General features: G+C 42.0%; 1 protein-coding gene across 3 annotated transcripts in view; it reads right to left on the reverse strand.

Moving 5' to 3' along the window:
* Positions 1 to 559: 559 nt before the first annotated feature.
* RUSF1 (RUS family member 1) overlaps positions 560 to 16,047 on the reverse strand; it is a 56,379-nt gene continuing 40,891 nt past the window's right edge. For all 3 annotated transcript variants that reach the window (XM_075178711.1, XM_075178712.1, XM_075178713.1), the window contains exons 12-15: positions 13,126 to 13,196; positions 5,927 to 6,025; positions 4,488 to 4,559; positions 560 to 775 (exon numbers count right to left, since the gene is read on the reverse strand). In XM_075178711.1, coding sequence (XP_075034812.1) covers positions 687 to 775; positions 4,488 to 4,559; positions 5,927 to 6,025; positions 13,126 to 13,196 — 331 coding nt within the window. In that variant the 3' untranslated portion in view covers positions 560 to 686. The remainder of the gene's footprint in view (positions 776 to 4,487; positions 4,560 to 5,926; positions 6,026 to 13,125; positions 13,197 to 16,047) is intronic.

The raw sequence follows: 16,047 nt of genomic DNA on the forward strand, positions 1-16,047 counted from the left end.
AGTCTTATATCCACCCAATCATGTCTATAGCTCCATTGTGTCCCCCAGTCTTATATCCACACAATCATGTCTATAGCCCTGAACTCAGTCCCCAGTCCTTCTATCCACCCAATCATGTCTATAGCCCTGAACTCAGTCCCCAGTCCTTCTATCCACCCAATCATGTCTATAGCCCTGAACTCAGTCCCCAGTCCTTATATCCCCTCAATCATATCTATAGTCCTGAACTCAGTCCTCATATCTACCCTAGCAAGTCTTTAGTCCTGAGCTTAGTCCCAAGTCATCATATCCACCCAATCGTGTCTATACTCTTGATTTAGTAGCCAATTCTTATATACACCCCTCCTGCTAATACCACCACCAATAATCATGTATAAGATCACTAGTCCAATTACCTCTGGATTTACCTTTATATTAATCAGGCAATATGACCTGTATGGATCCAATGTTTCCTGGTCTCCAGTCCCATCATCCTCTCTGCGGTCATCTGTTTCCCCAAATATTCATATTATCTCCCTTACTATATAATTCCCCATATAGATCCCTAACAATTTGCTAGTACAGAAAAAGTAGTTTATTATATGTTCATCAGTTACAATGATCATTATTAGTTGTAGTAAATAAGATCCATTTTCCAGTCTTTGTGAGGACTTTAAAGTTTGTTCTTAGAACAGAACCGACCTCTCTCAATGCTCTTTGCTGGTATCCCAGTTTGCTCTCCAGTCATCAGAGTCCAAAACGTTTCGATCTGTTGTCCACCCTGAAGCACACAGACCTGCGAAAGAGACAGATCTGAATGGGAGGATAAGTATTACAGAAGCTGCTCTTTTATAAGTGCCAAACAATTATATCTGGTATAATGGAAGAATTTCAGAGGTGGGAGAGCCCGTAAAGCACCCTGCTCGCATGGCTCCCTTCTCAAGCCAATCTGCTGACCCTGCACCGATATCTATCTCAAGCAATGGTTTCCAGGCACCTTCCCATGGTTCAGCCACAGCTCCTTTATTTCCCACCACCGGTTCTTATTTCCTATAGCTTTTATGTAGGCCCAGCTGTTAATCATAAGGTATACCACCGAGATTTAGACATTCCCTACAGGGAAGTAAAACTAGGGGTGCGGTGGCTGAGGCCCCCTCTGCAGAACGGAAGTCTCTTCTGAACAACACTGCACATGCACAGTAGGGGTCCGAAAGGGGAGAACGGTATCGCCGGGCCTCCACGCAAATTTAGGTATGGAGTCTGTCTGTGGTTGGATCACTTATAAATAACTTATTTGTGGGTGGATTATGTAGAAATAATTTATTTATTTGAATTAGTGGTGTAGGCACCAATGTATATAGTTGCAAATGTACTTATCCTGTTATATCAAGATGTGTTATGTATGGAAATGTCTTGTTTGGGGTTTTATAACTTTTCTAGAGGAAATCTCCAATTAGACATATGTGGGGAGGGAGTCTGTTCTACTGATAGCAGGAAATGCTGAGTAAGTCTATTCAATGTGAGTGACCAACACTAGAACACACAACAGGGAATCGTTATCTGTGTGCAGGTCTTGTTACACAGACAGGAAACCTAACATTGTAAACAGCACATGATGTAGGGTATCACAGATAAGTGTACATTTTGTAAAGTATAAATTGCATTTAAATTCATGTTTGGGGAAACATATTGCATCCTGATACTAAAAATAACTCAGACCTCAGGGGGCTGCTCACCCTGTGAGGCTGTGTCCTAACTGTATTAAACAGCACTGGTTTGTACTGAATGTATCATTATTGTTCCATCTGGATTTGTGATCACTGGTACCTTCAACCAGTGTGATCTGTCCTTGTTAGGACACTGGAGCTAAATAAACATCACTTGCTTCAAAGACCTGCTTGACAACTACTTGCATGCTGAAATTCCTGTGACCTACAGATTAGACCCAACTTTAATCTGTTTCCGGCTGTTTTTAAGGTTTAGACCCAGCTTTCCGGTACCACCGCTCTGCCGCTACCCAGCAGCTGTGCCAGTGTGATAGGCCAGGGGGGGATCCATCCACAGCACCCTGATCCATTGCAAGAGGTCAGGGGTACCAGCCCAGGTGTACCAGCAAGGGGGTACCCTAGCAGTGACAGTTACCCAGAAGGAACGCGGTTCTGGATGCCGTAAAGTTGTCCAGGGTGACAGCAGCTTAAGCCCCTCCTACTGCAGTTAGAGGGCGCATTTGGAATAAAGAAAGGGAACGGTGGCACAGTAAGCCCAGCCGGTTCCCAGCAGCAACAGACAGGGTGGTATAGGCGGTCCATCCTGTCACACTGTCAATGTACTGTTCCACCCCTGATTTGCTATTTTGCTTTCTGAAATAATCATTTAACTACGCACTGGGCACCCCTATTAATATTATCGTAGATTTGAAAGACACCACAGTGCTCCGCAGCACCGCAGTAGGGAAAACAGGACATACATAAAACAGGGACATACAACAAAATAAATGCAAACATGAAATCAAAGGTTATGGAGGATCCTGCTCATTACAGAGCTTACACTGTAAGTGGAAGAGGGCACAGCTGAAACAAGAGGAGTGAGTGTGGCTCAGAGTGGAGATTGGGACAGTTGTGAGGGTGTATTAGTGTGAATAGTGTTATCGGGGATAAGGTCACCTCTAAAACAGAGATGGGTTTTCAAAGAGCATCTAAAGATTTGAAGGCTGTGGGAAAGTCTGATTGGGTGTGGTAGGGAATTCCATAAGTGGGGAGCAGCACGGGAGAAGTCTTGTAGGCGGGGGTGAGAGGTGGTTACCAGAGACAAGGCGCAGGTCAGAGGTAGATCTAAGAGGGCGGGAGGGAGAGTATTTTGATATGAGACTTGAGATGTATGAAGGGGTAGCGTTGTTGAAGGCTTTGCATATAAGGGTGAGTAATTTGAATTTGATTCTGGAGGACACAGGGAGCCAATGTAGGGATTTTCAAAGTGGAGCAGCAGATGTGGAGCGGTGAGAGAGGAAGGTCGGTCTTGCAGCAGCATTTATGATGGATCAAAGTGTGGATATATAGGTGTCAGGAATGCCAGATAGCAGGAGGTTGCAGTAGTCAAGAAGGGAGATGATGAGAGAATGGATAAGAGTTTTGGTAGAATGTTGAGTAAGAAAAGGGCGTATTCTGGCAATGTTTATAGAGTCCAGATGTTAGGAATAAAGCAGAGGGTGGAGTCAAGTGTGACACCAATGCGCGAGCTTCGGAGACTGAGGTAATTGTGGTGTTATTGACAGTGATGGAGATCTGAGGGCAGGTGGTGACTCTGGCCGGAGGAAAGATAATAAGCTCTGTTTTGGACATGTTGAGCTTTAGGTAGCATTGGGACATCCATGTGGAGGCAGCAGAAAGACAGTTGGTTACACGAGATAGTACAGAAGGAGAGAGGTCAGGGGAAGAGATATAGATTTGTTGGTCATCAGCGAAGAGGTGGTCTTGGAGGCTGAATGAGAGAATTAGTGCCCCAGAGAAGAGGTGTGCAATGAAAAAAGTAAAGGGCCAAGAACAGAGCCTTGTGGGACCCCAACAGATAGTGGGAGTGAAGGGGAGGATGTGCCAGAGGTAGAAACACTAAAGGAGCGGTTCAACAGGTAGGAAGTGAACCAGGAAAGAGAATTGTGTCACGAACGTCAATGGAGTGAAGGAGAAGAGGGTGATCAACAGGGTCACCAGCAGAGAGATCCAGGAGAATGAGTATGGAGAAATGTAGAAAAGTAAATCATTGATCACTTTTGTGACAGCAGTTTCAGTGGAATGTTGGGGGCGGAAGACTGATTGTAGACAGTCAAGAAAAGAATGAGAGGAGAGAAAGTGAGAGAGGCGTTTGTACACTAATCTCTCAAGTAGTTTGGAGTCATAGAGGAGGAGAGAAACAGGGTGCCAGTTGGAGAGAGAGGCTTGATCGAGAGATGGTATCTTTAGAATTGGTGAGATGAGCGCATGTTTATAGAAGGATGGAAATGTGCCAGTGGAGAGAGACAGGTTGAAGAGGTGAGTAGAGGTGGGAATGCAGTAGAGGTGGGAATGCAGTGGAGGAGATGGAGCCTTAGGGAAGAAAAGTTTAATTGTCCGTATTTGGATCTTTTGAGGATACAAACAAATTAGGCATTTTATTGAGTGTCTTTTGGATACACAAAGTTTACCCAAGAACCCATCTGAATATGGTCAACGGACCGGCTAGTAGAGTGCTACAACCTACATCACTAGTCTCTCTCTCTCATGTTGAGATGGGAATATGGGCAACCTATGGAAGAAGGTGAGTAGCCCATGAGGCTTCTATGTCAAGTGTCAGAACATAAACAGTGGTCTCAGCTTCCCCCAATTGCTGGCCGTGTTAGTCAGATTACAGTGACCATTCACTGCACAATATTTGGGGTTGTTCCATTACACAGTCCTATTGCGGTTTCATTATTCCATTATTCCAGGCCGAGCAGAGGACACTTATACTTTAATGCAGTCGTTAGCCTCTAATACCATTGTGGAAATCCGGGAACATGTGGCTGACCAGTCCGTGTGTCTCCGCCAAGATGCTGAACCGAACGGGATCTGGAAAACACGTTAATTATCACCAATAGCTGTGCAGTCCAGGGAACGAGATACACACATAACAAGACGTTCCTGGCCCAAGGAGCTTACACTCTTATTAGGATTATGTAAATTCACTGCATAGATCTATCTAGGTCACAAGGTCTAAACTGCAAAGCACGTGTCATATACTTCTGCCATTTGGATACTTGAATCTCAGTTCCTGAGGCCTGGAGAGCTTAATCTGAACCCTCAGCTTGTCGCAACTGTTTGCTGTTGCAGTTAAGTGTTAATATCACTAAAAAGGGGCACAGAATAATATGTACTGGAGCTGGATTTCATTTTAATTGTCTTGCCCTTGGATACATTGCAGATCTGCTTTGCATGGGGGGGTAAATTTACATCCAGATATCAGCTCTGTGTCATATCTAATGGCACAGAAATAAAAACTTCTCTCTGTAGAATAAAGATCTCTGGAGGGCATAAAAATACAATAAAATTATCCAACGGTTGAAGATGGTATTCTCAGTATGTGATGGGGGACACTGGAGGCTGTGGGGTGGAGAATGTGCTCACCGTAGCGCTGGAAGGTCGGCTCCTCCCCCTCTGTACCGCACCGGCTACAAACTAGCTTCAGTATTTGGCTAACAAAAATAGCAACCCCCTTGGACACCCAGACTAAGAAAAAAAGAAAACCTAGGAGTCCGGAGCGACCCAATCCCGGTGCCGTGGGGCTGGAACTGCAACTACTAGCACGGCTGAGCTGTGGAGATCTACTTAAAGGTGCTGCCGGGCCCCCGGTACACGGTCTGATGCCGGTCCTGGCCCGATGGAGGTATTACATGCGCCCAGCTCCAGTGGGTACTCTGTATGTTTCTACAGACCTATCACCTGTAATATGAATAGTGAAAACTATTTTATTTACTAATAAGAAGTAATCTGGGACTTCCCAGACCACGTAGTTAAGCAGCAGTAACACTACCACCGGCTTTACCGGATGCAGGAAGAAGGAATCTGCATATGAACATTAACATGGGACACTGGCCGTCTGTGTGGAGTCCCAGGGAGTCAATGACACAAGAACTGTCCTGCGAAACGCGTGGTCATATTTATCTGTGGCTAGATATAGGGCAGTAAATCTACACCAGACTGAAGTTAGTACATTTAGGAGCCCACAATGGGAACAATAGGCTAATGTTAATGATTACAGCTCCAGTAATGCTGGTATGGGGCAATAGTGAAAATCTTCTAAACTACCCAAAAAAAGCTTCAGACGTACAGATCAAATCCACAAGCCCCAGCCCTCTATTTCTGCTTTACTACAGAACGGCGGGTGATGAACCTGCCGTGGACAATCTCTATAAGAACGATATGTTGTGTCGTCAGACCTGTGCTCCCGCTTCTCTGGTGTAAAACTTCTGCATGAACCACAGATCTGATGATGTCCACACTGCGGGCTCGTTCATGTAATACCACAGCAAGACGACCTGTGGAGAGAACGAAACAGCACCGTACATTATATACTAATATATATCACCTGGGAGGAACAGCACCGTACATTATATACTAATATATATCACCTGGGAGGAACAACACTGTACATTATATACTAATATATATCACCTGGGAGGAACAACACCGTACATTATATACTAATATATATCACGTGGGAGGAACAGCACCGTACATTATATACTAATATATATCACCTGGGAGGAACAGCACCGTACATTATATACTAATATATATCACCTGGGAGGAACAACACCGTACATTATATACTAATATATATCACCTGGGAGGAACAGCACCTTACATTATATACTAATATATATCACCTGGGAGGAACAACACTGTACATTATATACTAATATATATCACCTGGGAGGAACAACACTGTACATTATATACTAATATATATCACCTGGGAGGAACAGCACCGTACATTATATACTAATATATATCACCTGGGAGGAACAGCACCGTACATTATATACTAATATATATCACGTGGGAGGAACAACACTGTACATTATATACTAATATATATCACCTGGGAGGAACAACACTGTACATTATATACTAATATATATCACCTGGGAGGAACAACACCGTACATTATATACTAATATATATCACCTGGGAGGAACAACACCGTACATTATATACTAATATATATCACCTGGGAGGAACAACACCGTACATTATATACTAATATATATCACCTGGGAGGAACAACACTGTACATTATATACTAATATATATCACCTGGGAGGAACAACACTGTACATTATATACTAATATATATCACCTGGGAGGAACAACACTGTACATTATATACTAATATATATCACCTGGGAGGAACAGCACCGTACATTATATACTAATATATATCACCTGGGAGGAACAGCATCGTACATTATATACTAATATATATCACCTGGAAGGAACAGCACTGTACATTATATACTAATATATATCACCTGGGAGGAACAGCACTGTACATTATATACTAATATATATCACCTGGGAGGAACAGCACCGTACATTATATACTAATATATATCACGTGGGAGGAACAACACTGTACATTATATACTAATATATATCACCTGGGAGGAACAACACTGTACATTATATACTAATATATATCACCTGGGAGGAACAACACCGTACATTATATACTAATATATATCACCTGGGAGGAACAACACCGTACATTATATACTAATATATATCACCTGGGAGGAACAGCACCGTACATTATATACTAATATATATCACCTGGGAGGAACAACACTGTACATTATATACTAATATATATCACCTGGGAGGAACAGCACCGTACATTATATACTAATATATATCACGTGGGAGGAACAACACTGTACATTATATACTAATATATATCACCTGGGAGGAACAACACTGTACATTATATACTAATATATATCACCTGGGAGGAACAGCACCGTACATTATATACTAATATATATCACCTGGGAGGAACAGCACTGTACATTATATACTAATATATATCACCTGGGAGGAACAGCACCGTACATTATATACTAATATATATCACCTGGGAGGAACAACACCGTACATTATATACTAATATATATCACCTGGGAGGAACAACACTGTACATTATATACTAATATATATCACCTGGGAGGAACAGCACTGTACATTATATACTAATATACATCACGTGGTAGGAACAGCACCGTACATTATATACTAATATACATCACCTGGGAGGAACAACACCGTACATTATATACTAATATATATCACCTGGGAGGAACAACACTGTACATTATATACTAATATATATCACGTGGGAGGAACAACACTGTACATTATATACTAATATATATCACCTGGGAGGAACAGCACCGTACATTATATACTAATATACATCACCTGGCAGGAACAGCACCGTACATTATATACTAATATATATCACCTGGGAGGAACAGCACTGTACATTATATACTAATATACATCACGTGGGAGGAACAACACTGTACATTATATACGAATATATATCACCTGGGAGGAACAACACTGTACATTATATACTAATATATATCACGTGGGAGGAACAACACTGTACATTATATACTAATATATATCACGTGGGAGGAACAACACTGTACATTATATACTAATATATATCACCTGGGAGGAACAACACTGTACATTATATACTAATATATATCACCTGGGAGGAACAACACCGTACATTATATACTAATATATATCACCTGGGAGGAACAACACCGTACATTATATACTAATATATATCACGTGGGAGGAACAACACCGTACATTATATACTAATATATATCACCTGGGAGGAACAACACTGTACATTATATACTAATATATATCACCTGGGAGGAACAACACCGTACATTATATACTAATATATATCACCTGGGAGGAACAACACTGTACATTATATACTAATATATATCACCTGGGAGGAACAACACTGTACATTATATACTAATATATATCACCTGGGAGGAACAGCACCGTACATTATATACTAATATACATCACCTGGCAGGAACAGCACCGTACATTATATACTAATATATATCACCTGGGAGGAACACCACCGTACATTATATACTAATATATATCACCTGGGAGGAACAGCACCGTACATTATATACTAATATATATCACGTGGGAGGAACAGCACTGTACATTATATACTAATATACATCACCTGGGAGGAACAACACTGTACATTATATACTAATATATATCACGTGGGAGGAACAACACTGTACATTATATACTAATATATATCACCTGGGAGGAACAACACCGTACATTATATACTAATATATATCACCTGGGAGGAACAACACCGTACATTATATACTAATATATATCACGTAGGAGGAACAGCACCGTACATTATATACTAATATATATCACCTGGGAGGAACAACACTGTACATTATATACTAATATACATCACCTGGCAGGAACAACACCGTACATTATATACTAATATATATCACCTGGGAGGAACAGCACCGTACATTATATACTAATATATATCACCTGGGAGGAACAGCACCGTACATTATATACTAATATACATCACCTGGGAGGAACAGCACCGTACATTATATACTAATATATATCACCTGGGAGGAACAACACTGTACATTATATACTAATATATATCACGTGGGAGGAACAGCACCGTACATTATATACTAATATAGATCACCTGGGAGGAACAGCACCGTACATTATATACTAATATATATCACCTGGGAGGAACAACACTGTACATTATATACTAATATATATCACCTGGGAGGAACAGCACCGTACATTATATACTAATATAGATCACCTGGGAGGAACAACACTGTACATTATATACTAATATATATCACGTGGGAGGAACAGCACCGTACATTATATACGAATATATATCACCTGGGAGGAACAACACTGTACATTATATACTAATATATATCACCTGGGAGGAACAGTACCGTACATTATATACGAATATATATCACCTGGGAGGAACAACACTGTACATTATATACTAATATATATCACCTGGGAGGAACAGCACCGTACATTATATACGAATATATATCACCTGGGAGGAACAACACTGTACATTATATACATCACCTGGCAGGAACAGCACCGTACATTATATACCAATATATATCATGTGGGAGAAACAGCACCGTACATTATATACTAATATATATCACGTGGGGGCGAACAGCACCTTACATTATATATACGAATATATGTTATGTGGGGGGGGGGACAGCACCTTACATTATATATACGAATATATGTCATGTGGGGGGGGGGGGGGACAGCACCTTACATTATATATACGAATATATGCCATGTGGGGGGGGGGGGGAACAGCACCTTACATTATATATACGAATATATGTCATGTGGGGGGGGGGGGGACAGCACCTTACATTATATATACGAATATATGTCATGTGGGGGGGGGGGGGGGGGGGACAGCACCTTACATTATATATACGAATATATGTCATGTGGGGGGGGGGGGGGGACAGCACCTTACATTATATATACGAATATATGTCATGTGGGGGGGGGGGGGGACAGCACCTTACATTATATATACGAATATATGTCATGTGGGGGGGGGGGGACAGCACCTTACATTATATATACGAATATATGTCATGTGGGGGGGGGGGGACAGCACCTTACATTATATATACGAATATATGTCATGTGGGGGGGGGGGGGACAGCACCTTACATTATATATACGAATATATGTCATGTGGGGGGGGGGGGACAGCACCTTACATTATATATACGAATATATGTCATGTGGGGGGGGGGGGGACAGCACCTTACATTATATATACGAATATATGTCATGTGGGGGGGGGGGCGACAGCATCTTACATTATTGTGACTGGATCACTCATAAATTATTTATGGTATAAATTTATTTAAAGGAAATAGCACAGAGCGCTTATTTATATAATTGCCAATGCACTTATTTTTGATATTGTGAATATGTTGATATATTTATGAGACCAGGGGAGAATTTTTTTTTTTTCTGTTTTTTACCTTACTAGAGGAAATGCATTATTTCTGATGTATATATCTGATACAATAAGCCTTTGTTTAGGAAGTCTTTTGTGTAAGGAAATGCCTTGTTTGGGGTTTGCAACTGTTTTTGGGGAATTATTTTCTTTGGAGGAAATGTGTGTTCTGCAACTGGTGGAAGAAAGCACCCATGCTAATCTCATGTTAATTAGACCTTTTGATGTGAGTGTCCTATATCCCTTAAGAGAAAGGAAGGGGTAATTAGACTTGATGTCAGATGTCTACTGTGTCCATATTAAGATGCAGGAAATCACAGCAAGGTTTTAGGATTATCACAGATACACGTAAATATTGTTAGCTTTGCATTGCAAGTAAATCCATGTTTGGGTAAACAAATTGCATCCCGATTCTAAAATAGCCTGTGAGGCTGTGTCTAAAACTGTATAAAAGGAGAGCCCTTGTAAACTGAAATGTATCATTCTGATGTTCCATCTGACCTGACCACTGATACCTTTAATCCGTGGAACTGTCCTTGTCAGGACACTTGAGCTAAATAAACATCAATCTTTGCTTCAAGACCTGCTTGACAACTTCTTCAATATTGCTGTAATCCTGTGACCTACAGATTAGACCCTAAATCTAATCCGTTCTCCGGCTGTTTCTGAGGTTTGGACCCAGCTCTCCAGTACCGCCGCTCTGCCGCTACCCTGCAGCCCTGGTCAGTGTGATAGGCCAGGGGGGATCCATCCACAGCACCCTGATCTATAGGAAGAGGTCAGGAGTACCAGCCCAAGTGTACCAGCACGGGAGTACCCCAGCAGTGACAGTTACCCAGAAGGAACATGGTTCTGGATGCCATAAAGAAGTCCAGTGGGGGCAGCAGGCTCCTCCTACTGCGGCAGGAGGGGCATATTCGGAATAACGAAAGGGGACGATGGCAAAGTAAGCCCAGCCGGTTCCCAGCAACACAGACGGGTGGCATAGAGGGTCTATCCTGTCACAGATTTCATACTAATATATATCACGTGGGAGGAACCGAATGCTCTGGTTTCCTCACACACTCCAAAAATATACTAGTAGGTTAATTTTCTGCTATCAAATTGACCCTAGTCTGTTGATGTGTGTGTTAGGGAATTTAGATTGTAAGCTTTATTGAATCAGGGACTGATGTGAGTGAGTTCTCGGTACAGATTAGTGCCGCTATATAAATAAATAAATAATGATGATGGACAGCACCTTACATTATATATTATTATATCACCTGGGAGGAACAGCACGTTCTATTAATTACTGCTGTTATACAAGGATGAGGCACAACATTAAAATCACCTGCCTAATATTGTGTAGGTCCCCCTCTGACCCGTGGAGACATGGACTCCACAAGACCTCTGAAGGTGTCCTGTGGTATCTGGCACCAAGATGTTAGCAGCAGATCCTATAAGTCCTGTAAGTTGTGAGGTGGGACCTCCATGGCTCGGACTTGTTCTTCCACCACATCCCACAGATGATCGGATTGAGATCTGGGGAATTTGGAGGCCAAGTCAACACCTTGAGCTATTTGTCCTGTTCCTCAAACCATTCCTGAACAATTCCTGCAGTGTGACAGGGGCATTATCCTGCTGAAAGAGGTCACTGCCATCAGGGAATACCGCTGCCATGAAGGGGTGTAATTGGTCTGTTACAATGTTTAGGTAGGTGGTACGTGTCAAAGTAACATCCACATGAATGCCAGGACCCAAGGTTTCCCAGCAGAACATTGCCCAGAGCATCACACTGCCTACACCAGCTGCCTTCTTCCTATAGTGCATCCTGGTGCCATCTCTTCCCCAGGTAAACGACGCACACCTCCCAAACCATCAACATTATGTAAAAGAAAACGTTATTCATCAGACCAGGTCACCTTCCATTGATCCATGGTCCATTTCTGGCGCTCACGTGCCCATTGTAGGTGCTTCAGTGGTGGACGGGGTCAGCATGGGCACTCTGACTTGCGGGCAGCTATGCACTGTATGTTCTGGCACTTTTCTATCATACCCAGCATAAACGTTTTCAGCAATTTGTGGTACCGAAGCACTTCTGTGGGATTGGATCAGACGGGGTAGCCACGCACATCAATAAGCCTTGGGAGCCCATGTCCTTGTCACCGATTGTCCTTCCTTGGACCACTTTGGTACGTACTGACCACTGCATACCGGGAACACCCCACAAGACCTGCTGATATGGAGATGCTCTGACCCAGCCATCATAATTTGGCCCTTGTCAAAGTCTCTCAGATCCTAACGTTTGCCCATCTTTCCTGCTTCCAACATATCAACTTCAAGAACTGACTGTTCAACCGCTGCCTCATATATCCCACCCCTGACAGAAGTCATTGTAACCAGATAATCAGTGTTATTCTCTTCACTTGTCAGTTGTTTTAATGGTGTGGTGATCGATGTATATACACACACCTAGATATAAACCTACATACATATACATACCGGTATCCTTTCTCCAGCCCAGCAGGTAAAGGGAATCATTTCCTTTCTTCAACAGCTTCATATGAGAGACGCTATAGGATGGAGAGAGACAGACAATATATCAGATCATGCTGAGAGACACTATAGGATGGTGAGAGACAGACAATATATCAGATCATGCTGAGAGACACTATAGGATGGAGAGAGACAGACAATATATCAGATCATGCTGAGAGACACTATAGGATGGTGAGAGACAGACAATATATCAGATCATGCTGAGAGACACTATAGGATGGGGAGAGACAGACAATATATCAGATCATGCTGAGAGACACTATAGGATGGTGAGAGACAGACAATATATCAGATCATGCTGAGAGACGCTATAGGATGGAGAGAGACAGACAATATATCAGATCATGCTGAGAGACACTATAGGATGGTGAGAGACAGACAATACATCAGATCATGCTGAGAGACACTATAGGATGGAGAGAGACAGACAATATATCAGATCATGCTGAGAGACACTATAGGATGGTGAGAGACAGACAATATATCAGATCATGCTGAGAGACACTATAGGATGGAGAGAGACAGACAATATATCAGATCATGCTGAGAGACACTATAGGATGGTGAGAGACAGACAATATATCAGATCATGCTGAGAGACACTATAGGATGGGGAGAGACAGACAATATATCAGATCATGCTGAGAGACACTATAGGATGGGGAGAGACAGACAATATATCAGATCATGCTGAGAGACACTATAGGATGGCGAGAGAGACAGACAATATATCAGATCATGCTGAGAGACACTATAGGATGGAGAGAGACAGACAATATATCAGATCATGCTGAGAGACACTATAGGATGGTGAGAGACAGACAATATATCAGATCATGCTCAGAGACACTATAGGATGGTGAGAGACAGACAATATATCAGATCATGCTGAGAGACACTATAGGATGGAGAGAGACAGACAATATATCAGATCATGCTGAGAGACACTATAGGATGGTGAGAGACAGACAATATATCAGATCATGCTGAGAGACACTATAGGATGGTGAGAGACAGACAATATATCAGATCATGCTGAGAGACACTATAGGATGGAGAGAGACAGACAATATATCAGATCATGCTGAGAGACACTATAGGATGGTGAGAGACAGACAATATATCAGATCATGCCGAGAGACACTATAGGATGGTGAGAGACAGACAATATATCAGATCATGCTGAGAGACACTATAGGATGGTGAGAGACAGACAATATATCAGATCATGCTGAGAGACACTATAGGATGGTGAGAGACAGACAATATATCAGATCATGCTGAGAGACACTATAGGATGGTGAGAGACAGACAATATATCAGATCATGCTGAGAGACGCTATAGGATGGAGAGAGACAGACAATATATCAGATCATGCTGAGAGACACTATAGGATGGTGAGAGACAGACAATATATCAGATCATGCTGAGAGACACTATAGGATGGGGAGAGACAGACAATATATCAGATCATGCTGAGAGACACTATAGGATGGAGAGAGACAGACAATATATCAGATCATGCTGAGAGACACTATAGGATGGTGAGAGACAGACAATATATCAGATCATGCTGAGAGACACTATAGGATGGGGAGAGACAGACAATATATCAGATCATGCTGAGAGACACTATAGGATGGAGAGAGACAGACAATATATCAGATCATGCTGAGAGACACTATAGGATGGAGAGAGACAGACAATATATCAGATCATGCTGAGAGACACTATAGGATGGTGAGAGACAGACAATATATCAGATCATGCTGAGAGACACTATAGGATGGCGAGAGACAGACAATATATCAGATCATGCTGAGAGACACTATAGGATGGTGAGAGACAGACAATATATCAGATCATGCTGAGAGACACTATAGGATGGTGAGAGACAGACAATATATCAGATCATGCTGAGAGACACTATAGGATGGCGAGAGACAGACAATATATCAGATCATGCTGAGAGACAATATAGGATGGTGAGAGAGACAGACAATATATCAGATCATGCTGAGAGACACTATAGGATGGCGAGAGAGACAGACAATATATCAGATCATGCTGAGAGATACTATAGGATGGAGAGAGAGACAGACAATATATCAGATCATGCTGAGAGATACTATAGGATGGTGAGAGACAGACAATATATCAGATCATGCTGAGAGACACTATAGGATGGTGAGAGACAGACAATATATCAGATCATGCTGAGAGACAGACAATATATCAGATCATGCTGAGAGACAATATAGGATGGTGAGAGAGACAGACAATATATCAGATCATGCTGAGAGACACTATAGGATGGTGAGAGACAGACAATATATCAGATCATGCTGAGAGACACTATAGGATGGCGAGAGAGACAGACAATATATCAGATCATGCTGAGAGATACTATAGGATGGTGAGAGACAGACAATATATCAGATCATGCTGAGAGACACTATAGGATGGAGAGAGACAGACAATATATCAGATCATGCTGAGAGACACTATAGGATGGAGAGAGAGACAGACAATATATCAGATCATGCTGAGAGACACTATAGGACGGAGAGAGAGACAGACAATATATCAGATCATGCTGAGAGACACTATAGGATGGGGAGAGAGACAGACAATATATCAGATCATGCTGAGAGACACTATAGGATGGGGAGAGAGACAGACAATATATCAGATCATGCTGAGAGACACTATAGGACGGAGAGAGAGACAGACAATATATCAGATCATGCTGAGAGACACTATAGGATGGGGAGAGACAGACAATATATCAGATCATGCTGAGAGACAATATAGGATGGTGAGAGAGACAGACAATATATCAGATCATGCTGAGAGACACTATA

Source organism: Mixophyes fleayi, chromosome 7 (genome assembly GCF_038048845.1).
Source record: "Mixophyes fleayi isolate aMixFle1 chromosome 7, aMixFle1.hap1, whole genome shotgun sequence".
Lineage (NCBI taxonomy): Eukaryota > Metazoa > Chordata > Amphibia > Anura > Limnodynastidae > Mixophyes > Mixophyes fleayi.